This window comes from Herpailurus yagouaroundi, unplaced genomic scaffold (genome assembly GCF_014898765.1).
Source record: "Herpailurus yagouaroundi ecotype Mexico unplaced genomic scaffold, PumYag 181, whole genome shotgun sequence".
NCBI lineage: Eukaryota > Metazoa > Chordata > Mammalia > Carnivora > Felidae > Herpailurus > Herpailurus yagouaroundi.
Window position 1 is genome coordinate 32,387,638 of NW_024412412.1, and position 24,605 is coordinate 32,412,242.

General features: G+C 44.5%; 2 protein-coding genes and 1 long non-coding RNA gene across 4 annotated transcripts in view; 2 read left to right on the forward strand and 1 right to left on the reverse strand.

The window, feature by feature from the left end:
* The window catches only part of GNRH1 (gonadotropin releasing hormone 1), a 4,410-nt gene extending 1,017 nt beyond the window's left edge, over window positions 1-3,393 (forward strand). The window contains exons 2-3 of the mRNA XM_040490407.1: window positions 1,519-1,614; window positions 3,293-3,393. Of these exons, the coding sequence (XP_040346341.1) occupies window positions 1,519-1,614; window positions 3,293-3,334 (138 nt within the window). The 3' untranslated portion in view covers window positions 3,335-3,393. The remainder of the gene's footprint in view (window positions 1-1,518; window positions 1,615-3,292) is intronic.
* A 3,868-nt stretch (window positions 3,394-7,261) lies between these two features.
* The window catches only part of DOCK5 (dedicator of cytokinesis 5), a 224,963-nt gene continuing 207,619 nt past the window's right edge, over window positions 7,262-24,605 (reverse strand). Inside the window, exons 47-52 of one of the 2 annotated variants that reach the window (XM_040490247.1) lie at window positions 24,176-24,313; window positions 22,010-22,176; window positions 13,891-14,059; window positions 13,051-13,189; window positions 11,974-12,077; window positions 7,262-11,389 (exon numbers count right to left, since the gene is read on the reverse strand). In XM_040490247.1, coding sequence (XP_040346181.1) covers window positions 11,285-11,389; window positions 11,974-12,077; window positions 13,051-13,189; window positions 13,891-14,059; window positions 22,010-22,176; window positions 24,176-24,313 — 822 coding nt within the window. In that variant the 3' untranslated portion in view covers window positions 7,262-11,284. Of the gene's footprint in view, window positions 11,390-11,973; window positions 12,078-13,050; window positions 13,190-13,890; window positions 14,060-20,768; window positions 21,338-22,009; window positions 22,177-24,175; window positions 24,314-24,605 lie in introns of those variants that run through there. The other variant, XM_040490248.1, reaches the window with a different exon arrangement.
* LOC121039842 (uncharacterized) lies at window positions 20,135-20,534 on the forward strand. The gene is made up of 2 exons (XR_005795022.1): window positions 20,135-20,242; window positions 20,474-20,534. It is a non-coding gene; the product is annotated as an uncharacterized LOC121039842 (long non-coding RNA).

Genomic DNA, 24,605 nt, shown 5'->3' on the forward strand with positions numbered 1-24,605 from the left:
TTTTTTTTAATGTTTATTTATTTTTGAGACAGAGAGAGACAGAGCATGAACACGGGGAGGGTCAGAGAGAGAGGGAGACCCAGAATCAGAAGCAGGCTCCAGGCTCTGAGTTGTCAGCACAGAGCCCGACGCGGGGGCTCGAACCCTCGAACCGTGAAATCATGACCTGAGCCGAAGTCGGACGCTAAAGCAACTGAGCCGCCCAGGGGCCCCAGTGGTACATCTTTGTAACTTGCAAATCAGTATCCTCACCAAGCATGCATGCCCTATCATTTCTTTTTACTGAAATGGGCACTTAAGCAAAGAACTTGGAGGCTGCTGGATAGAGGGGAGCAGTTAGCAAGCTTGGGGACACAAGATATATACTGGAGAATATGCTGGATTTGATTTCATGTAAATTAGATGTCAGTATTAGTACCAGCACTAACATAGGGCACTTGGTTTTTTATCTCTGAAATGAGACTTCCTGGGGTCATGGTCACATGAGAGAGGCCTTAGATGTTAGTTGACTAAGCCCCAAAAGGAAAGTGGGCTAATAAAAAAAGAGTCGCTATTATTTCTTTTATTTTTATTTCTTTTTTTAATGTGTAGAAGACACAGACATTTTATTTATTTATTTTCTTAATGTTGTATTTATTTTTGAGATAGAGAGAAAGAGCACAAGTGGGGGAGGGGCAGAGAGAGAGGGAGACACAGAATCCGATGCGGGCTCCAGGCTCCGAGCAGTCAGCACAGAGCCTGATGGGGGCTCCAAATCATAGGCCGTGAGATCAGGACCTGAGCCGAAGTCGGACGCTTAACCGACTGAGCCACCCAGGTGCCCCTCTATTTTTGTCTTTTAAGTTTATGTATTTATTTTGAGGGGGGTGGGGAGAGAAAGAGAGAATGGGGGAAGGGCAGAGAGAGAGAGAGAGAGAGAGAGAGAGAATGAGAATCCCAAGCAGGCTCCACACTGTCAGCATGGAGCCCAAGGTGGGGCTCAGACTCAGAAGCCTCAACATCATGACCGGAGCTGAAATCAAGAGCAAGATGCCTAACCAGTGCCAGTTAAACCACGCAGGTGCCCCAGATATTGTTTCTTAAATTAACGGGAAACAGGCCTAAGGGATGAGCAATTCGGGGCTGGGACACTTACAACAGTGCAATCTGAAGTCTCCTCTCCACAGATTGTATGTGAAGTAAATCTTATTTAACTGTGACATATTTAGTTAAAACTAGAAACTAAAAATCACCCTATTCACATCTCGAAGCTCCTAGACTTTTTGTATACCATCCCCTCAGGAGGTTCGAAGTACTTCATTATCATCATCTCTCAGGAGAAAATATTCTCTCCTCATTACCGCCATTACCTCCAGAACCACCCCCCCCCCAACCCATCCATTCAAATGCCTGATGGAGGATCTATCTTCTTAGATAATCCCCTTGGCCTCACTTTCCACGCACAATCTTTGGTAGAAGTGGGAGACACCATTCCACTTCTTTATCTCCATCAGCAAGAATCTCCTTCTTTTTCCTCAGATAGCCAAAGAGGTTGATCAACCCGCAGAACGTCCGCGCTTCGAATGCACCATCCACCAGCCCCGTTCTCCCCTCAAGGACCTGCGAGGAGTTCTGGTGAGTTACAGTGGTGATGACATGGGGCCTTAGAGGTGAACGACTCCTTGGTACCGCCTCTCAGGCTGTCCACACAGGACAACCAGCTCTCAGCCTCCATAGGGCCTACCTTCCTGACTGCGTGAATTCCTCCCGGGGTAGGGTCTCACCATTTTGTGACGCCATCTTTCAGTACCAACAGCTAGAACCTTTTTTTACCCCTTACACTGAAATCTCTCTGTAACCTTGATCTCATCTTGGTTCTGGCCTTTGGGATGACTGACAAATTTCTTCCCACTGTTATATGTTGGTTCTTCAAGTACTATTCATCAGCCCCCCTTCCCCAGACTATTCTAATCTAGGCCAATCCACACCTCTCCACCAGATTCCTTAATTCTTCACCAATGTTCTTGGTATGACATAGTTTTGCTCTGGAAAAATGAGGAAATCAAAAATGGTGCTCTAGTTAATTTTTTTCCCTTTGGAATAAAAAAAATTCCAAACTAGTAAATTTATAATTCAGAACCACATATTTGATTTCCGATTGGTTGTGTGTGTGTGTGTGTGTGTGTTTTACTTTCGAGAGCGAGCGAGCAAGCATGAGTCCAGGAGGGGGCAGAGGGAGAAAGAGAGTGAAAATCTTAAGCAGGCTCCACAGTGAGCACAGAGCCTGACTCAGGTCTCGATCCCAGACCCTGGAATCATGACCCAAGCCGAAATCAAGAGTCGAACGTTCGACTGACTGAATCACCCCGGCACCCTTGATTTCTAGTTTTCTGACTGGATTATAACCACCTCCACATTCCCACCAAAAATGGGAATCTACTAACTTAATACAGGTTTTTCATAACCAAACACAAGTATACAGAGAACTGAATATAGAAATTGAACCTTGAACTCACTGTTGGTGATCTCTGAGCTCCGCAGTCCGCGTATCTGCAGCACTTAGGGGCATTCCAATTAGTTACCAGTTATGCCCAGGAGCAGGGAAAGCCTGAATAAATCATATATGAAGATAAGCTATAGTTTTCTTTTTCTCCATTGACCTCAACTTCCACACTCACAGTTCAAAGAAAAAAAATGCAGACAGACATCTTTATTTGCTTTTTCTTTCTACTCCGACCTACCACACAAAATAGTAAGCAGTGATATTTCCCAAGCACGACGTTAGAAGGAATTGAGACAAGAGCTAGGTTAATAACAAACGGAGATCAGATCTTTCTTTCATCTCTTTCACATCCTATCCTTCAACTATTAATGTAGATTTTAGGTTTATTAAAAAACTTAAAAACACACTATCTGTTATCTCTCTAGCACTTGCTAGTGCACAAAAAATAAATGGATCTCGGGGCGCCAGGGTGGCTCAGTCAGTTAAGCGTCCAACTTTGGCTCAGGTCATGATCTCACAGTTTGTGGGTTCAAGCCCCCCGTCGGGCTCCGTGCTGACAGCCCAGAGCCTGGAGCCTCCTTCGGATTCTGTATCTCCCTCTCTCTGACCCTCCTTGGCTCACACTCTGTCTCCGTCTCTCTCTCTCTCTCTCTCTGAAAAATAAACAAACATTAAAAATAATTTTTTTTAAATAAATAAACGGGTCTCTTCTTTGTATATCAGTATTTTAGAAACTAAAATGTCAAAAGCATAATGGAATTCAGCTAGTAAAATCAACCTCGGTATATTGGTTGCTCACATATTTTTCAGGAAAGTCTGACTGAAGAGGAAACTGGGCAGAAGAAGATTTAAACCCACTGAGTCAAAAGGATTGTCAACACAAGTATAATTCTGACACTGCAATTTGTGACCCGTTTTAACGTCTATCAATTGTGTGAATTTCAGTTACGCTTATGCTAAATTTGCATATTTCACCAGGAAGTGCTGTGTTATGAATAAAGTGGCATAAATGTTACGTCTAGTGCGGAACTCTGGTGGGGGAGGGACCCTGTAGGCCCATAAAGGGGAGGACTCTGAGTCTGGGGCAGAGGAGACACGAGGTAACACCAAGTCGACATTATTGTTGACTAAAGAAAGCCCATGGCTCTCCTTCGCCACCACCCTGCCCCAAGAGCAGTCACCTACGGGTCCGGGCCCCCACATCCGACTCAGCAACAATCTTCTCTGGTATTGTAGCTTTATTGTTGACCATACTCTGTGGAAGTGAGGGAGGAAGGCTTCCTCCCACGTGGAAAGCAGCTCCCTTCCCCGGCTGTCTCCAATCCCTTTGAAAGTCAAGCGGAACTGGAGAGAGGCTTAGAGAGAAAGGAGGCCCTGCTGGGCTCCCAGTCCCGGGCTCCTGGCTGCACGTGGCCTGCATGTGTTCACCACAGCGAGTGGTGCAGGCCCAGGCTTGGGACCCAGGCCTAAAAATAATCGTGTTCATCCGTCGTTATCTTTTGGGGATCGCTCGTGAGAAATGCTACGGAGTATAGCATCTTCCCTCGAAAGGGAGGAAACCAGGGTTTGAGGGATTCACTCAGTTCTGTTGGGGTTTACACGGGCAGGGCTCCCGTATTGCACCACGATGAGCAGCTGATGGTATTGGACTTGAGAGCTAGCCCCTCTTTTGTTAATTGGTTATTTTGTTAATTGGAGCTGAAACAGGATCCTGGGGCTCATGTATCTATTTAGTTTACTGGGGACCAGTTTTCCAGGAGCCCCAGACATTGATACCAGTTCTCAATTATCCTCGTAACTTCCAAGTGATTATGAGACCATTTGAAAACCTTAAATTTCCGATAAACCACCTGGTGGCACAGCAGCAAACTGTGCCCACATTCACATGGCCACGATCAAGGTCCTTTCCTTCTTTCAATCAAGGTGCCTTTCCCCTCCTCTCCCTGCCCCCCCCCCCAAAAAGGGCCTGTGTTAAGGAATTTGAACTGGAGTCAGAAGCAATCCATGGGGGAAAAAAACCCTCCCTTCTTTTAAAAAAATTTTTTTTAAATGTTTATTTACTTTAGAGAGAGACAGAGAGAGCATGAGCAGGGGAGAGGCAGAGAGAGAGGGAGACACAGAATCTGGAGCACGCTCCAGGCTCTGAGCTGTCAGCACAGAGCCTGACATGGGGCTCGAACTCACTGCGAGATCACGACCTGAGCCGAAGTCAGAGGCTCAACCGACTGAGCCACCCAGGGGCCCCCAAAACCCTCCCTTTTTGATACAGATCTGCCCAATGCCAGATTGCCCAAATATCTCCATTTGAGGAATCTCTAAATCTGGATCAGAGAACCTCCTTCCTCCCACTTTAATAAAATTAGGCAGAGATGTGGGTCCACAACCTACTGTACCGCACAAAAGTCAAAACTGCATCATTTGACTCACCGATACATACAAGGCAGGATGAGAAGCTTCCGTCTGCCAATCACTCAGTGACCGGCACACAGTCATTTTTTTTCATCGCTATTTTTGTTACATTGTTATTTTTGTTAACAGTAAAATCATTTTTGTTAATAAAAGCAATACCATTTGCAATCTTTAGTTAACACGCTGGGAAAAAAAAACAAACAAACAGGGCAACGCGGTCACTTTGGGGGAGGGGGAGGGGCAGCCGGAAGGAGAAAGAGTATCTTAAGCAGGCTCCGCCCTGTCAGCTAGGAGCCTGGAAATCACGACCCGAGGCGAAATTAAGAGCCACACACTTCACCGACTGTGCCACCCAGGCGCCCTGCCCCTTCGTTTTCACGTCCTGTTTGGAGTCTCGGCTTTTCTTTGCCAAGGCTTGTCTTTGGGCAATTTCTTTGCGGGCAGCTGTGGGCTTCCCTGAATGGGTTACAGAGATGCTCATGAGCTCGGTGGCTTGTGACTCCCCTGAACATGTTGGGTATTTGGTTCTCAAATGGCCCAATGCCTAGGGACAAGGAGAGCAAAGATGACCTCTTTATGAACATTTTAAACATCTTCCTGGATCTGAACAACCCACGACCTCATCAATGCTGCTTCCAAAAGAAGCCTTCCCAAATGAAGAGTGGGGAACCATACCAAACGCTCTCTTTGACGAGAGAAGTTCTCAAATAGATAGGGCTTTAAGTGTTTACCAAAAGGAGCGGCTTGAAGATTAGCCATTTTCGCCAAGGGTTGTCTTCCGACAATAACTGGGAAAAAGCCAGCAATCACTGCATGAGACAAAAGCATTTATAATTTTTTTAAAGTGTTTATCTTCGAGAGAGAGAGACAGAGTGTGAGCAGGGGAGGGCCAGAGGGAAAGGGAGACACAGAATTCAAAGCAGGCTCCGGGCTCTGAGCTGTCAGCACAAAGCCCGACCTGGGGCTCGAACTCACAAACTGCAGTGGCCTCCATGAGCTCAAGTTGGATGCTCAACCACTGAGCCACCCAGGCACCCCTATAAATTTTGACAGTGGACAATGCTCTAAAGATTTTTTTGTTTGTTTTGAGAGAGAGCAAGCCTGGGAGCAGGGAGGGGCAGAGAGAGAGGGAGAGAGTGAGAGAGAGTGAATCCCAAACATTCTCCATGCTGTCAGCACAGAGTCCCATGCAGGGGCTCGATCCCACAAACCACGCGATCATGACCTGTGCTGGAACGAAGAGTCAGACGTCTGATGGAGCCACCCAGGTGCCCTTAAAGTAATATTTCTCTCTGGAGACCCTACACCCAAAAAGATTTCCCAGGCTTGGTGATTCAGTCTCGGGGGGCCCAAACCATTTGCATATTGAACATGCCATGGCTGCTTACGTACACAGTAGAGCATTATTGCTCTAAAATGCACTAGATGGCAAATGGTTAAAAGTTCTGAGACATTTTCTTAAAAGAAAAAAAAATCTTAGGCATAAGCCCAGGACTTAAAACAGGGTGGCTATTCTAACTGAAGTGTAGTTGCCCCCCTCTCTCCAGTGTGACCCACCACCAGCAGGGAGTCGAAGCAATGAACATCCATTTTTGGACACCGATTTTTTTTCAAGTTGTTTTCTCTAAGGTAGTGGTGTCCAGCCTTGACCTAATGCTGGAATAACATGGGGAAGATTTTATTGATTTATTTTTTAAAGTTTAGTTATTTTGAGAGGGAGACAGAGCACAAGCAGGGGAGGAGGAAAGAGGGAGACGGAGAATCCCAAGCAGGTGCTGTGCCCTCAGCACAGAGCCCAGTGAGGGCCTCGAACTCACAAACCAGGAGATCATGACCTGAGCTGAAATCAGGAGTCTGAGGCTTAACCTACTGAGCTCCCCAGGCGCCCCAGCAGGGGGAGATTTTAAAGGAATATGGCGCCTCGGTCATACTCCCCTCTCTTGGAAATTGATTTAATTGCTCTGAGGTACAGCCTCTTCTTAGGTGATACTAACATTCAATCCAGTTTCAGAATTGGGTCCTATCCTTCCCAAGTAAGATATTAGCTACTCCTTTTACTTCCCTTCAACTCTGCAAGCCAATGAATGGAGAAACAGAACCCATCTTATAAACGAATTGTTGTCAGAAGCCATCAGCTCCGATGGCAAAGGGATGGATGGAGGGGGGAGAACCAAATGGTCTGCAGTTTTTATTGCTTCCAGGCAAAGACGACTCCATGACCCCACAGCACGAGTCTAAACAGGACTCGTAAGGAAAGGCGCCCAGAGGGACTGGGTATGATGTGTCGCGAAGGAGGTGTCAATAAAGAAAAGCCCAGGAATGATTTTGTTTCTTTAACATAAAGGCAATAACAAACTAAACACAATAAACTTCAAAATACATTTCCATTTTTAATTTAAAAAATAAATAACAGCAAATCTGAACAAAATTTTGCTACTTCAATGCACATCTCCCTAACGGGCCATGTTTGAAAACCAACTAGTTTATAAAATCCTGGCAACAGAGCCTTTGACAAAGTTTGCATGAACAACTCACAAAACTGGACTAATAGAGGAGTTTAGGCAGCATGTGTGGGAGACCGGCTTTGGCTGGACTGTAAGAATCAGCCTGAAATCATCAACTTAAAAGGAAAACTATCTTTTCCCTTTTGTAGATTAAAACTGGTGGTTCCACTCTCAACCCACCCCAAGAGGAACTTACCTTTTCCAACAAATTTTAAAATCCCACTTGGTCAATGGTGCACGGACCTAAAAGCTGTTGTACAGAAACGTCGTTTCCTTTAGGTTCTCTCTCTTTCTCGTTCACTTAGAATCAAAGAAAGCTAGAGCCAAAAGGATTCTAAAAATCACGCAGCCTCAAATAAGTATCTTTGTTTTACATGAAGAAATTGGGGCCCGGAACTGACTACAAATTGACTTGTCAAAAGATACTTGGTCTTTTCTGTCCTGTTTTGTGTTGATGGGGGGCAGTTTCCCTGCTTTTTTCATTATATCCGAGAAGCGAGAGGAAGGAAGGGACAAATGTCAAAGGCCTTCCAGATGCCTTTTGCAGGACAGCACGGACACGAGGGGACATTCTGGGGTGCTGGATGTGGTCTGGGTCTGGATCTGAGAGGTGGTGACACGGTATACACCCATGTAAAGTTTCGTCCATCTGTACCCCTGAGGTCTGGGTAGGTGACCATACGTACGTTAAGTCATGTCTCAATTTTAAAGGAAGAAGTCACCCCATAATCTGGGCGCCGGGGGAAGGGGAAGGTTCCCGAAGCTTGGAAAACGTTAACAAAGGTAGACTGCTACCTCGGATCCTGCTTTATCTCACTTGTCTCAGGGATGTGCGGGGTGGTGGCATTTTTCATGGGTCTCCCTGATGGGAAAAAAATGACACCAATTCTGGAATCCAGGTGTGAAGGCGGAGGAGGGAGGGGCCCGTGACCCAGCAGCCTTATTTAAGGTTTCGCTTTCCTCTAATCCCACCGTCTTGCCAACCCCACGGTACGACACAGTCTGTATACCGGGCTGTCCCCATTGAACACGGCGAATCGCCACTGCCCGAGGGTTTCGTATGGCGTCGGGCATCCAGTGAAAGATTAATAAATGTTGAATAATAGTTTTCAATTCTTGAAAGAGAAAAACAAACTCAAAGGAAGACAAGTCACCGGAACCGAGAGAAAAGAAGGGATTGAAAAAACCCCCATAAACTAATATCCACAAAGGTTGTGACGGTTGGGGGGGAGGGGGGCTACTTCCAATGTTGTTCAATACTGCAGGGTTCGTATCAAGGAAAATAAAGTCCAGCTCTTCCCCCTTTTATTCCCAGGCCCTCATCTCTCCTGTATGTAAGGTAATCGTCCGGCATTTCTTTTGTAGGACAGGTATTATTTATGATCTTTTGTCCGACGTGACTTTTTCTGACCCAATGGTTTCCCAAAGGAGATAAAACTTCCAATGTTCCCTGTAATCTGTGATTCACTTCATTACCTAGAATCCTTTCTATTCAGGCAGCAGAGACCCAGTATTTCCATTAATGTGGAAGGGGAATCATGCGGAAAGACAGACTGTATTGAAAAAGGGCACTGGGTGTGTCGGATTTCCCCAGCCTCTCATCAAAAACCACACCGCTGAACTCGCTTGCGCTACTCTGAAGGGACCTGCTTGAGGCTTGGTATTTTTTTGTGACCCAGTGTACATCTTTCTCTTTTAAAGGCAGCTTGAAAAATATGGTGTGTGAGGCCTACAGGTCCCCACTAGCCAGTCTGCGAGGCAACATCTCAGAAGCTGCTCTGGGCTCCACAGAAGCCCAGTATAACCCTTCCATTCCTTCTCTTTGTTCTCCTGCGTTCTTTCCACTAATATCCCTCCCGGTTCTTATTACTGCTTCTTCTTGAGTCATAAATAATTACTCCAAAAGGCGCCATCTTTGCAAAAGGGGCCGTATGCGCGCAGCTAATTGGCACTCACGTTCCCAATTACGTTGGGGGGGGGGACAAAATATACGTGCTGTTCGCTGGTGGCGAATTCCAGATCTTACTCGGGGCCAGGAGAGACAAGAAAGGGCCATGTCGCACCTACTGCGTCACAGGGTCGACCTCGCGGGAACCTCACCTGTGTGGTGTTATCCCTGTTTCGACAGATAAAAGAAATGAAGGCTCAGAGGATTTCAATTTGAGGGAGTCTCCAAGTTAATGGACGACATAGTTGGGATGGTCTGAAATGAGATGGTTTCCTTCCAAAGCCCAGGTTCTATTTGACCCCCGTACAGGCTCTCCTGAGTAGGGGTGAAGCACGACCTTTTCCTCACCTCTTCTAAATGCGCACTTATACTAACTGCCTGAGTGATGCTGGCCATGTCGCACAAGGTTTATACGTTCCTGACTCTGTGAAGAATTAGTATGTCTCTCCTCAGAGGGGTGGCGTGGAAACAGGCCCACAAAGAGGCAGGCAAGCAAATCCCGGAAGTGAAATCTCTCTCTCCTCTCTCTACCGCGGCGGGGAAGGGGATGGGGCCTGGTTGTGGGAGGGGTCTGGTGAGTTTCCCTATAGGCTGACCCCGGGGATCCGCCACAAGTTTTCCACTTTGTCATCAACACCCAAGTAGGATAGAAACATCTGGGACATTTCCACTGTTGTTCCAACCAGGGATAGCTATCATCATGGAGTTTGGCAGGGCCGTCTTCTCGATCCGGGCGCTATCTGGGGAGAGAGCCTCAATTAGCAAGCTGGGGTATTAGTGAGCATGTGTAGTCAGACTTTCTGTGTTGAGCCTCAATTTCCTTTTCGACAACACGAGGGGGTTGTCTGTGTGACCTTGAAGGCCCTTCTAGCTCAAAACGCCTTTAGCCTTGTGTGGTTGTTGATGTGTGTGTATGGAATGTTTGACCATCGAAATCACCCCATTTTCTTCTTCGGAAAGGAGCACTGACATTAGTACCATAGACATGTAATCGAATTAATTCCACAATCACGAGGAATAAATAATCAAAGGGAGATATTGCACTGTATTCTCCAGGGTAAAATCAGGTTGCAGAGAGGGGCTGCTGAGCCATCCAAATGGGATCTGGAAGGGAAGCTGTTGAACCTGGGGCTTCTAAGGCCCTTCTGTCCTGTGATTTGAGCTCAAAGGAGATAACAGGCCAAGAAACTGTGCAAAAGAAAGAGCTTCAAGTGAGTCTGTAGCGGGAAGGATTTACTGCCTTGTGCTGAGGGCCGTTAGTCGGGAGCATGAGGGGCAGCTTTCCCGTGCCACACATGGTGGGGACGGGGGGTTGGTGGTGCAGGAGCTCAGACCTCACAGTGGAGTCCATGTTTTTTCAACAATGATAACTATCCACACTTGAAGGTAGCCAATCTTCATTACAAAGACATTCTTTTCCTCAAAGGAGACACAGCAGACATCAGAAAGATAGGATTATTTTGGCTACTGAAGTACTTAAGGTGGGTCTCTTCCAATGTCACCTGGGACACGATGTGCCCACGTGAGAAAACGAAGTCTCAAGCATAGTTTTTCAGAAGCGACGCAAGAAATCCTTCCAAAGAGTAGGTTCCTGGGGTGCTCCGCCATCACCACAGAAGAACTTATCCAGGCTTCTGTAGGCCTCAGTGGCTCTGCATTGGAGGCTGAGTTTAATAGTGGTGAGGGAGATCTCTCTTTTGAGAGACACACAGGACACGGCCAATTTTAGAATTCCACGTGGAATGGAGGAGAGGCGGCGTGGCCTTAGGCTTCTACCAAAGAGAAGCCTTTCGAAGACCAACCAGTTCGGAGCTGGTGAACCTGACCCCGGATCAGGAAAGGTGGTCAGCAAGGGGCCCCAGGGAGTGAGGACAGTTTCACCTCTCAGGCATCAGGTGTTCAAGGTGTTCAGGAGTTCCAGAGAGAGAGGGGACAAGATCCTTATTGGGATCCAGGCTCAGAAGAAAGCAAGCCAGATTTCCGAGTTTTTGGAGGTGGTGGGGGTGGGACTTTGGCTTCTCTTCTGATGGGCAGTGGGGGAGCAATCTGAGGGAACAGACACAACAAGAACCAAATGAGTCTTCCCTTTTTTCCTAACCTGCCTTCTCCGCCACATTTCTGACATTGTGCTTTAGCTTCTAACTGATCTGAGTTTGTCTACACAGGCAAGAAGGGAAAGAAGGCTGATTTATCCTCCCTTGTCCTCTTTGAGTTATCAAGATATTCACCAAAATGTTACGTCCCCAACACTAGGGCTCTTGGCACATCTACGGTACGTACTCAATAAATATTTGTTGAATGAACAAAGGAAACTTCATCAGAGGTCATTCCGTTCACTCAGAAGGAGTAAACTCTTCAAATGTGAGCCCGAACTCACGTCTTGGGTCACTCGCCCGTGCCCACAGTGACGTACAGAGAAAACCTCTACCTTCAGTCTGATGAAAAAGTCTACTTGGATTTCATTACTTCCCACTGCAAACTCCCCTGTTTTTATGGTTTCAGGAATGAATCAAGAGTTGATGAGAGTGACACATCTCTGGGAAACCTGCCCAGTAAAAAGCTTGGGAAAACCGACCCTGCATTCCCACGAGTGGTGTTCTCTGACCCCAGGGCCGGCCGGTGTTCCCTACCTCTGTGGAGTTCCTTTGGCTGCTCTCATAGGGCTTGCTTTTGGGGGGAGGGGGAGGCGGGACACCAGAAGTCATCAGCCCATCTGTCTGCAAAGATGGCGAGCCTAGAAATGATACAAGTCGATGAAGGCAGAGAGAAGAATTCATCAAGGCATCTTATAGAACCTCTGCTTGCCATTCTACCCCCTCAACCTGGTCAATCGAACTGCTAAGATCATAGGCTATGGTTTCCGTGGCCAGAATGGAAAAGATCTCTGGCCCCGTACATGACAAATGTAGCGCCGTTTACTCACCAGAAGGCTTCACACGAAGTTCTGAAGTAAAAATCCCATTTTTTTTGTTCAGGGTTTTTTACTATTACGCTGGAGATAAAGACATTTTCTAGAACTTATGGTGTTACTCTATTCTCTGATATTTCCCAAGGGCTTAGGAAAAAATGTCACAAAGTAAGTGGTCGATAAGTATCGGTTAAATTGAACTGAACTTAGTTGTATCATTTGAACGGCGCAATATCCATTTCCTCCAGGAAACCTTAACCTAATTATCTCTAACTCTTGATGGACTATTATGTCCCATGTGGCACAATGATTTACTCCTCCATTCTTCTTACCAAGGATACCTTGTCATTCTTCTCAGGCACTGTGTTATTGCTGATTCCCCAGGCCTGACTGTACATGGTATATAGAACAGGTCTATTTCTTGTCCTTTTTGGGGATCCTCTCCTATACAAAGTACAGGGATATCGACCCAATAGTTTGTAAGTTACTTGCTTCCTGTCTGGTCCCCATCTGACTCTATCTCATTTATACCTTCACAACTGGAAATGGAGTAGTGAGACCCTCTGGGTCACTATACAGAGAAGGTTAACGAGTCCCAACAACCCACACACTCCTTCTCAAACTCTTGATTGTACCTATAGCACCCACCACGGAATGAATCAACTTTATAATAATCTCATATACAGTGTGGCTGTTCTAGCTAACAATTGCCCAGGTCCATAAACATACTCTATTTCCTACTAAAACAGATATAAAGGATACGGCTACATCTCTCTATCTATCTCTATGTAAAACTTACTTAGGGTCCTGGTAGCTTTAGGAGTGAGTGGAGGCGGGCTCAAGGGTGTTGGCTGAGGAGGCGAAGAACCATGAAATGGCGTCAGCCGATTGTCCGACAACTGGAGACTCTTTGGCCTTTGGGCTTTTCTGGCTGGGCCCTAGTCGGGGTGGGGGAGGGGACACAGCAAAGCACTCTCATGGTGAAAAAGGCTGAGCTCATCAACGCTCTGAACAATCTTGCCTGTCAGAGGGAACAATTCCAGGAGCCATTCTTGAGCTTGCCGCCCTGCCATGTGGTGACCGTGGCAAAGACAAGCACAGGGAATCACTGAATCATGCCTTATTTTCTGGCCAGCCACGAGCCTGATTGTGACCACAGTTGGATTATGTTGTTTAGGTTGGAAATGAGCCATCTTGATTCTCAGGGAAGGCTGGTCTTGCCTTCCTTGATGCGGCTCATGAAGAAAAAAAAAGCACCTTTTTTTTTTTTTTTTTTTTTTTTTTTTAAGTTAAGAGAGGAGAAAGGACTGTGTTTAGACCAACTCATGGAACATGGTGGTGAGAACCACAACTCCAAGCATCAACCCACATGTTTACATTGTGGGTACAAGGTCTTGCACCACTGATTTAGACACTCAGATTCTCCATATGTGCTTTTTTCCTCACCCAGTCTAAGATCTGACGTTGCCACAGGCTGCTGGGTCCTGAGGAGGCACGGCCGGGCTCCCCCCTGGTGACTCCCAACTGTGACGTGAACGGCGATGTGCCCAGCTACGGGGGAAAGCACTAGCAAACCTCTGCTGCTTGTTTGCTTACCCCACCCCCCGTTTTTGTTCGTTCATTCATTTGTTTTTTTTACCATCAGATCAGGTTCTGATGCTTTCTCTGCAATGACCTGGGACTTGCTCAGGCTCCAGTCTTTTCTCTTGAACTTGCTGATCCGGTTCTCCGTGTCCTCTTTGAGGGGGAGATCTTCAACTCTGGCACCTGACGAAGCTCTGCGCTCCAAGAGTGGCTCCAGGATTGACCTATCGGCCGAGCACAGGGGCAAAATCACAAAACACTGACCACCCGACAGTCAAAATGTGCTCCAGAAAGACCAGGGGTTATGCCCCCTCAATCTAACCTTGACCTGTGACTTCCTTCTCGGGCTCTAAATGTGCATTTCGAATTGCCAATTAAACATCTCAAGGTATACGTGTACAGAAATGAAACCGTCACAGTAGAGGAGGAAAACCTCTCTGAATATTCATCTTATCCCAGGAAGAGAAAGTCTTATTATATTTACAAGCAAAGACAGAATTCATGCAGTAAAAGATGAGTAAGCAGCCTTCTGCAGTGGATAATAACACATGCCCCAGGGACAGCCAGCTGTGCTGAAATCCTACCTACACTTGCTTCTTGAGTGATCTTGGGCAGATAATCTTTCCATGCCTCAGTTTCCTTACCTGTTAAACGGGGACATTAACAGTACCTACCTCACGAGGCTACTACAAAATGCTTAGAATAAGTGCCTAGTATATATGTGTCCTCCTGAAATGGTTTTACTACAGTGACAGGTTTTTCAAGAACCATAGTGACAACTAATTCATTCAAGAATCCCGATTGAATGCTACGGAGAGAGAGCAAGAGTTTGAGGACAAACGGGAGAGTCTCACAATATTTCCCCATACGTTACTTATTAACTACAAAGGGGAAAAAAAATAGTAACCGTACACGGAAAAGAAAATGGTCAAAACCTTCATCACGTACACAGTCAATTAACATCACCAATGGGGGACAAATGGACATACTGTGCTTCTGGATATGATACCTAAAAAGGAAACATCATACAAAAACGTATAACCCGAACCCTAAGCACAAGGGAAAATAAGGCAAACCCAATCTCCCAAATGAAGGGAAATCCTATAAAATAACTGGCCCGTCCGTAATCTTCAAAAATGTCAACGGTGTGAAAGCCAAGATAAGGAGGGGCCAATCTGCTTCAGATTAAAGAAGAAAAAAATTCAACATGGGATCCTTATTGGATCCTGTAACAGATGTTACTAAGTATAAAAGACATTGGAGGGACCACTGACAGAACAGGAATATGGGTTAGAGCTTAAAGTATTGTATCGATGAGAGACTTCCTGAACGTATGGGCTGGACTGTCGTACGTAGTTCTGGAAGACGATATGATTGTTCTTAAAACAGCACGTATGCAACCTACTCTCCCATGGTGGAGTAGGGGTTGGGGGGAGACAGGGACAGAGGGAATGACTATGGGATAATGTAAAAACAAGCAGGGTTAAAAAAGATATTTTACCTTTTATGATGGGTATTGCTTCTGGCTTCTGAATGGGTATTTAGTAAGCCTTGGTTTGATTAAAAATTGATAGATTTTGCTCCATAAGAATAGAAAGTTTGGAGGGATGAACAGGCAGAGCACAGAGGATTTTTAGGGCAGTGACATCATTCTGTCTGATATTACGATGGTGAACGCATGTTATTACACATGATACATCTGTCCAAACCCACAGAACTACAACACCAAGAGGGAACTCTAAGTTAACTACGGACTTTGGATGATTATGACGTGCCAGTGTGCATTCCTCAGTGGTAACAAATATACCACTCTGGTGGGGGATGTTGATGATATTGGGGGCTGGGCCAGTGTGGGAGGACACTTTACTGGGAAATCTCTGCTTTCTTCTTAATCTTGCTGTGAATTTACAATGGCTCTAAGGGGCGCCTGGGTGGCTCAGTTGGTTGAGTCCCACTCTTGATTTCAGCTCAGGTCATGATCTCATGATCCTGGGATGGAGCCCTGCATTAGGCTCTGTGCTAAGTGTGGAGCCTGCTTTAAGATTCTCTCTCTCTCTCTCTCTCTCTCTCTCTCTCTCTCTCTCCCTGACTTCCTCCCTCCCCCTCCCCCACTTATGTACTGTCTCTCACTCTAAAAAATAAAATAAATCATAAAAAAAAAAGCTCCAAAAAAAAAAAGTCCATAAAACACACACACACAAAAGCTGTGGTATGAAATAAGACAACACAGAAACAGCTACGAGCTATTAGTATTAAAAAAAATAATAATGGGGATGCCTGAGTGGCTCAGTCGGTTAAGCGTCCGACTTCAGCTCAGGTCACGATCTCACAGTCTGTGAGTTCGAGCCCCGCGTCGGGCTCTGTGCTGACAGCTCAGAGCCTGGAGCCTGCTTCGGATTCTGTGTTTCCCTCTCTCTCTGACCCGTCCCCGCTCATGCTCTGTCTCTCTCTGTCTCAAAAATAAATAAATAAAATAAAATAAAATAAAATAAAATAAAATAAAATAAAATAAAATAATTAAAAAAAAATAATAAAGGCTTTCATTTGGCAGAAAAGCATCATCAGTCAACTAAAACTATTTGCTGGACATATTTTAGATGCCAAATATCTTTAATATATAAGAAACTTTTATAAACCAAAAAGAAAAATAGGGGTTCAATTTTTTAAACTTTTCATATTTTTTTATTGTTTATTTTTATTGTTGAGAGAGAAAGACACAGAGTGTGAGTGGGGGAAGGGCAGAGAGAGAGGGAGATGCAGAATTCGAAGCAGGCTCCAGCCTCTGAGTTGTCAGCACAGAGCCTGACGGGGGGCTCGAACTCACAAGCTGTGAGATCATGACCTGAGCCGAAGTCGGATGCTCAACTGACCGAGCCACCCAGGCGCCCCAATTTTTAAAAATTTTCAAAGGATATAAATAGGTGTTTCATGAAAACAGAAACCCAAATAATTTTAAAAAGTTAGTGTCACTAGCTATTAAATATATAAATATTAAGACAAGGTATTTGGAGGGGGCAAAGACTTTTTCACATTTTATAATAGAAAATTCCAAACATATAAAAAAGAGAAGAGAATATATAATAAATTCCCATATATATATCACTCAGTGTCAATAATGATAACTCATGGTCAGTCTAGTTTCTTACGCTCACCTAAGTCACATTCTGAGTCCCTCACTGGATCATTTGGAAACGATTCTTAGATGGCATTTCATTCCATCTATAAGTATTTTAGTATATACCTCAGTCAGGCAAGGACTTACTGCATAACATAAGTACACTCCCATCATCAGTGCTACAAAATGAAATAATTCCTTAATTTCATCAAGTATCCATTGTTTACATTTCTCATAAATTTTTGAAGTGGTTTGCTTGAATCAAGATCCCCAACAGGATTCACTCTGTGTTTGGTTGATATGCTTCTTAAATCATTTAAAAATTTTTAATAAGAATTTTATTTATTTTTTTTTTTAGAGAGAGAGAGTGTGCAAAGGGCAGGAAGAGGGCAGAGGGAGAAAGCGAGAGAGAGGGAGAGAGGGAGAGAGAGAGAGAGAGAGAGAGAGAATGAATCCCAAGCAGACCAACATGGGGCTCAATCCCATGACCCTGGGATCATGACCTGAGTCGAAATCAAGAGTCGGAAGCTCAACTAAGTCAACCAGGTGTCCCTCATTTAAAAATTTTGACATCTGTAGTCCACCTTTCTGCAAAGTATGTTTGCCTTGCTCTGTGAATGTAAAGGGTGAGAAAGTTCCAGGGAAGTCTGAGTAAGGAGTCACTGGGAAATGCCTGTTGACTGCAGTTTCTTTTTCTGATTTCAAATTATTCTCTCCTTTTCTATTATTATTATTTTTTTAAGACAGCATGCATGGGTTTGTAATTTTTTGGTAGTGTTTCAACTGCTCATATATTTAAGGGGAAGCCACTCATTATTACTTACCTTGAATCTGTACTAAATAAATATCATAGAACTCAATTCCAAAAAATACTCTTACTGCTCATTTTTCTTTTAAAGATTTTATTTTATTTTTTTAAAGTAATCTCTACCCCCATGGGGCTCAAACTCATGACACCGAGATCAAGAGTTGTACGCTCTTGGGCTGAGCCAGCCAGGCACCCCAGGACTCTAATTATTCTTAAAACTGACTAAGCCAAAACAAACAAAGAAACAAAATCACCTCAAACAGTAATTGGTCAGGGAGAAAGAAAACAACCACCCCAGCTTCTATGGAATCAATTATGACTTCACCTGAGAGACTGACACTCAAGGCTGAGGGTCACTAGACCAACAGTCAAAGATGTGAGTTTTCACTAGGGCCTCATTAGGAACCACACTAAACCATAAAATAACTACGGTGGGGTCCCCCAGGGTCTGTGTTATTTTTTTGCTTATAATGGTTACTTCAGTGGTTTTTCTGAAATATCAAAGATTACATTTTTTCTAAACAATTTTGTTCTGGGGCCCCGACTCGGCAGGTGCTCTAAGCAGGTAGCCCGTAGTTGGCCTTCTGTGTAAATCTTCCAGCTTCCCCTTAACACGAGCTGGGTTTCCAAAAGTAATTCTCTTTCTGTGCCTAAGCCTCCCATATGCCAAACAGGATGGATATGGTCTACCTTCTTACCAACAAAGAACTGGCTCTTTATAGACATCACATCCAATAATCCCCATGAAAGTGTTCATGAATACTGTGACATAACATCGGTAATGGGGAGAGTCGGGGTCATTAGCTGAGGATCAGTTGGAGCTGCTTTAAAGACACATCCTAAATAAGTGTCAGACAACAGTACAGTGACTTCTTACTCACTGGGGAAATCTGGGCAAGATCAATAATCCACCTTAAAACTGGGTCATGGCAAGAAAAGGACCCCGCTCACCTGTTCTCTGTTTACTGCCCTAGGGTATCAGCAATCATGGGGTCTTTGACTTTCAACAGCTGTTTCAAACCTTTTCTTTTTTGAATGAGACAGTTTATGTAAGAAAAGTATCTTACTGAACAGAACTTCTATGCTTTCCACGAAGTAGTTAGTGTCTCTTTATGGCGTGAAAAAAAAACCCATAGAAGAGACAAAGTCAATGAATCAAGGATTATTTAATATTTAGTAATGCTAAGGATTAGCAATAGTGCAAATAACCTAGTACTCTATTGCGTCTGACATTACATCTTGGTACTTGTTTGACATCAGAATTGTAATGAATTGCATCCTCTGACTAGGTAATGTATACTTCTAGAAATGCATCCTACACTTGGTCTTAACCAAAAGGCCAAGAAGTGATAGGAGACTGTATCCTAAATAACCAGAAAGCTGTAAGGACACGTGTTTGGTACAATTCTTAATAATCGAAATGCACTTTATACTGATATAAGCTAACTGTTTTCATATTAAATTTATGATGAGCTTTGATGATTACCTGTTTAGAAATAACGATACAACTTAAATATTCTATAGTAGGGGGAGGATTAATTAGGGCACATTCATGGGACGCAATGGTTAATAGCCATCGAAGATGAGAATAACACAGCAACATGGAAAATGCTTATAATAAAATAATAAAGGAGAAAAACAATTTACCAAACTATATCTGTGCTGTAACTGCAACTATGTAACAATATCTGCCAGTGGAAAAGGACGGATAGATAATTTAGGAAATATTAAACACGTGATTTCCAGGGAGGGGCCGTTTAGACAGGGTATTTTTGTGGTATGATTATTACAATACAGAATCACAAATTTAAGATGAAACGGTGAGTCAACTGGACTTCTATTTAACTCTAAAACACATAATGTTGCTAAAGACTCATCATGTACGTTAAATTAAGCAGCACGTCACATAATGGTATGCACAATGCTTTTCCAATTGTATCAAATGTACATATGCTTTTTAAAATTTTATATAGGTAACTGTTAACGGTGGTTACTTCTGAGTGATGACATAATAAGCATTTTTCTCTTAAGTTCCTAGTACTTTGAAAAATTTCTACGTGTATATATACGGGTCATATAATTAGTAAAATCTTTTTAAATAGTATTTTTGAACAGAAAGAATGCAATTATAAATTCATCCCTGTAAAATATTTTCAATTGGAACGTATGGAAGGGCACTTCCATGATTTTGGCAAGAAAGGCTCAGTGTCAAAAGCCATCAATCCTCCCAAAGTTAGTCCAGAAATTTAACATGATCTCAGTAAAAATAGCCATGGGATTCGAGACAAGTTAATCCAAAAGCGAGCAGGAGTAAAACTAGCTAGATAGATTCTGAAAAGGACTATTCAAAAGTAAAAGCCTTTTAAATCTACAGTAATTAAAGCTACCTAGTACTAGTTCATAAACATATAGGGAGATCAAAGAAATGGGGGAAAAGTCTACAAGTAGACTAAAGAACATCTAGGAATTTCATTTTTTAATTAGGTTGACATTTCTTATTTTTTTTTTTCAACGTTTATTTATTTTTGGGACAGAGAGAGACAGAGCATGAACGGGGGAGGGGCAAAGAGAGAGGGAGACACAGAATCGGAAACAGGCTCCAGGCTCTGAGCCATCAGCCCAGAGCCCGACGCGGGGCTCGAACTCCCGGACCGCGAGATCGTGACCTGGCTGAAGTCGGACGCTTAACCGACTGCGCCACCCAGGCGCCCCTAGGTTGACATTTCAAATCAGTAGAGGAAAAAATGTAATAGGGAGAAAAGGGTTGCTGTATAGCCAAAAAAAAAGAGTTAACTTCATACCTCACACTTTATACTAGAATAAATTTCAAAGAATCACGGATTTAGTGGTGAATAGTGAAACTTAAAAAAAATTTTTTGTAGCCTGAGAATGGGGCAGGCCTTTGATTATGATATACAACCCAGGAGTCATAAAATCAAACATTAAGTTATTTCGCTGCATAAAAAATGTCAGCACAACTAAATGAGAAATTAGAAACAAAGTCAAAAGAGAAAGGAGAAATTGGAAGGTGTATTTCAACTCCCAGAACAAAGAAAACACAACAGAAAAGTGTACCCCAAATACTTGACCATAGTTCACAGAAAATAAAATACAGCTACTAAAAAATGAAAAACTCAGCTTCGTACAAAACAAGAGAAATAAAACCAAACCACACTCCTATACCAGGAAAATACTCTCCACTTATCAAACTGGCAAAAAATTAAAACGCCTGATAATACACAATCTGGAGGCCAGATGGGGGTGACGGGGCGCCCTTATATGTTGCTGGGGGGCCTGCAAATTGGTCTATGTCTACGGAAGTCAGTTCAGGAATAATTTTGAAAACTGCAGCTATAGATGTTCGACAAAGCAAGTTCACTTCTGGAATTTTTCTCACACGGATATACTTGTGTATTTGCGAAATAAATTATTTTTAAGGTGAGTCACTGCCCCACTGCTGCGACAGTGAAAGACTGGGGTCAACTAAGCATCCATCAATAGACACCCGTGGAATGTATCCTGATGCAGACATACCACGGGATGCCTGCAGCTCAGAGAAAAGACGAGGCTCTTTACATTCTGAAACAGAAGGATTTTCAAGACACAGTAAGTGAAAAGAGCGAGGTAAAGAAAGAATTCTATGTTTCCATTGAATATAAGCAGAAAGTGCGGGGAAGAACATACATTTAGGTATTGCTCGTGTGTGTCGAAAGAGCTTGGAAAGGCACCAGGGTCCTGCAGGCCAACACCACTTGCCTCAGGAGAGCGGTACTGGTAGGACAGGAGTTAAGGACTGATGGGTGATGCCTCCCGACATATCCCTCTAGTGCCTTGGAGTTCCGTACCATGTAATTATATTGCTGATTTATAACATAAATGTAAATTTTAAGATGACTTTTGAAAACGGATTCAGGTGGAAAGACACTCAAACAATGACTATAATATGAAAAAAAAATAATTCAGAATGTGATAGGGTGGCTGATAGGATGTGATAGGATTATAGGTGATGATTATCCCTTTTTTTCTTAACTATTATCGTTATGTACATAATATGGAAAATAATGATCTTCCTCATGAGGAAGGCGACGGGAATGGTATACAGGATTATAACCACAGACTCCGGATTATTTCCCTCATGAGGATGATGCATCTACATTGACCAAGTCTCCCTTTGGTGACAAAAGGCAAAGGTCAGTAAGGAGATAATCCAGCCCCCCCGCCTCCCCTGGCAATTAAAAATCAGACTCTTACCCATCAGATCCCGGTCTGGAAGGAGCATTATCGGATGAGTTAGAAGAGGTGGAAATCACAGAGGAAGTCACCGAGGTGATGGACAATCTCCGCAGCGTAGACGACATGATGTAGGGTAGTACAATGGATCCCGTGCGGCTTTGTTTCCGCTCAGTCAAGTTGGGTGGCTGAGGAACGCAGAGCATCTCGTGGTTACTGGTGCAGGGGGGCGGAATGAGCCCTGATCAGGGGAGGGGCAGAGAATGAGAGGGAGGGAGAGGATCCAAAGCAGGCTCCGTGCTGTCAGTGCAGAAGCAGGCACGGGGCTCGAACTCACAAAACATGAGATCATGACCTGTGCTGAAATCCAGAGTTGGATGCGTAACTGACGGAGCCACGGGGCACCCTGCAAGTACTTGTATTCTTAATTATGAGCACAATTAGGTTAAGTCTACCTTGTTTCTAAGACTTAGAGAAGAATTCCCCATAATTTGTTGTCAGCCATGTGAGAAGAAAAACCGAGCTGTTCATTACCCCCCACAAGAATAGCAAAACCCTCTGTCTGCTTCTCCAGTTCCTCCAGTTTATCTTCTTTCAGCCGCTAAAAAGGTAAAAATACTGGCCTAATAGAAACTTTCAGATGATACTGTAGACCTGACGCTTAACATGTAAATGGTGAATCTTTCTTAAGTAAAGGAGCATCAATTTACTATCATTAAGAGAGGTCTTCAGTTGGGCTGATCGCCCCAATTGGCCACCATATCAAATTTACATGCCAATATTGGCCTGGATCTAATAAAAACGACTTAAATAGGTGTAAGTCACATCCTTCCCCTTGGAACTTACATAAAAGACAAACGTTCCTAGAAGAAAGCTCTTAAGGGGTGGTAGGCTAGGAAGTTAGGCACAACCGAACCCTTGGATGACTGAAAGCAATGATTACAAAGACGCTCAGGAGAAAAAGGTAGCGGCGGTGGAGGTGTGGGAATGGCAGACAGGACTACACGGAAAGAAATGCGGAGCTTTGATTCAAGGAAAGAGGATCGGAAAATCGGGAGTTCAAGAGTAAGACAGTTAAAGAGAGCAAGGTGAACGAACTCTCATTAAAAAGAGCAGAAAAATGAAGCTGGATCCAGGCATTCAGTCAATTGTTGCAGAGAAAAATTAGGTATTATTTACTTTTTATTAAGTAATCTTTATGCCCAGTGTGGGGCTTGAACTCATGATCCCAAGACCAAGAGTCGCACGCTCTCCCGACTGAATCAGCCACGTGCCCCAGACAGAAAAGCTTATTGAGCGCGCGCATCAATCCACCCAACTTCTCGGGCACAAAGACACTGTGGGGAGAGATGTGTCAGAACTGTCGGAACAAATGACGAAATCACTATCTGCACTGCAAAATGAACTTCACGATTCTTTCTCCCCTTCAGAGGTGCGAAGAATGTCAACTTTTCGTCAAAATAAAAAAGGAATAAAGGCTAGGAAAAACACTAAGAATTGGGCTAAACGGGACAGTAATAACCAGCATCTGGGACCAGCAATGCTCCCAAATGCTAGTAGAGTGGCCCGGACACTATGGTCCCAGACCAGCAGGATCAGCACCCACTGGGAGCACGTTAGAAACCCAAACCCTCGGGGTGCCTGGGTGGCTCAGTAGGTCAAGCGTCCGACTTCGGCGCAGGTCATGGTCTTGCGGTTTGTGAGTCTAGAGCCCCACGTCTGGCTCTGGGCTGACAGCTCAGAGCCCGGAGCCTGCTTCGGATTCTGTCTCTCCTCCTCTCTCTGCCCCTCCCCTGCTCATGCTCTGTCTCTCTCTGTCTCTCAATAATAAATAAACGTTAACAAAAAAAATTACAAAAAAAAAAAAGAAAGGAAGAAAGAAATGCAAACCCTTGGGCACCCCACCCTAGACCTCCTGAATCGGAAGCTCTGGAGATGTGGCCCAGCAATTTGTGTTTTCGTAAGCCTTCCAGGTGGTTCGGACGGTCACTCAAGTCCGAGAACCCCTATCTAGTATGTCAACTGCGGAAGGTCACCAACAGCACATCACGTCTTCTCCAGACCCGTCCCCCGTGTTTTCCTGCCACACCTCTGCTATTTGGACTCATCTGGCAACTGAAAACCTGATCAACATCATAACCGGTAAAGAGGCTGAGAAAGTCAACGGGCTCCTTAGACAAAGCCTACCAGTGTTATAACGCCGTAGAGCTTTTCCACTTTCTCCTTGAGCTCCCGGAAACAAGACGACAACCGGTCATGCAGTGGCTTTAGCTGCTCTGTCAGCTTCTCCCCGTGGATGCGGATCCCCTCCGTCAGCAGGGGCATCTGGGAAGAAAGGGGCATGAAAGGAAGGAGACACGGTTTAGGAAAGGGGATTTTTTTCAGATTGGGAGGCTGGGGAGGGATGGGGGTGAAGGTGGACAGGTAAACTGGTAGAACAGCACGTATCGAATGAGAAAGCTGCGTGTCAGTGTAGGGCTTGGGCACCGGCCACCCTGGGGTCAAGGGCTCAGAGAAATACACAAGGATACAAGCAGGCCCGTGACTGGGGAAGGGCTGACAGAAAAGGCAAACCCTCCCGAGCCGGGGAGCACGTCTGTGGATAAGCCCCTGCTAG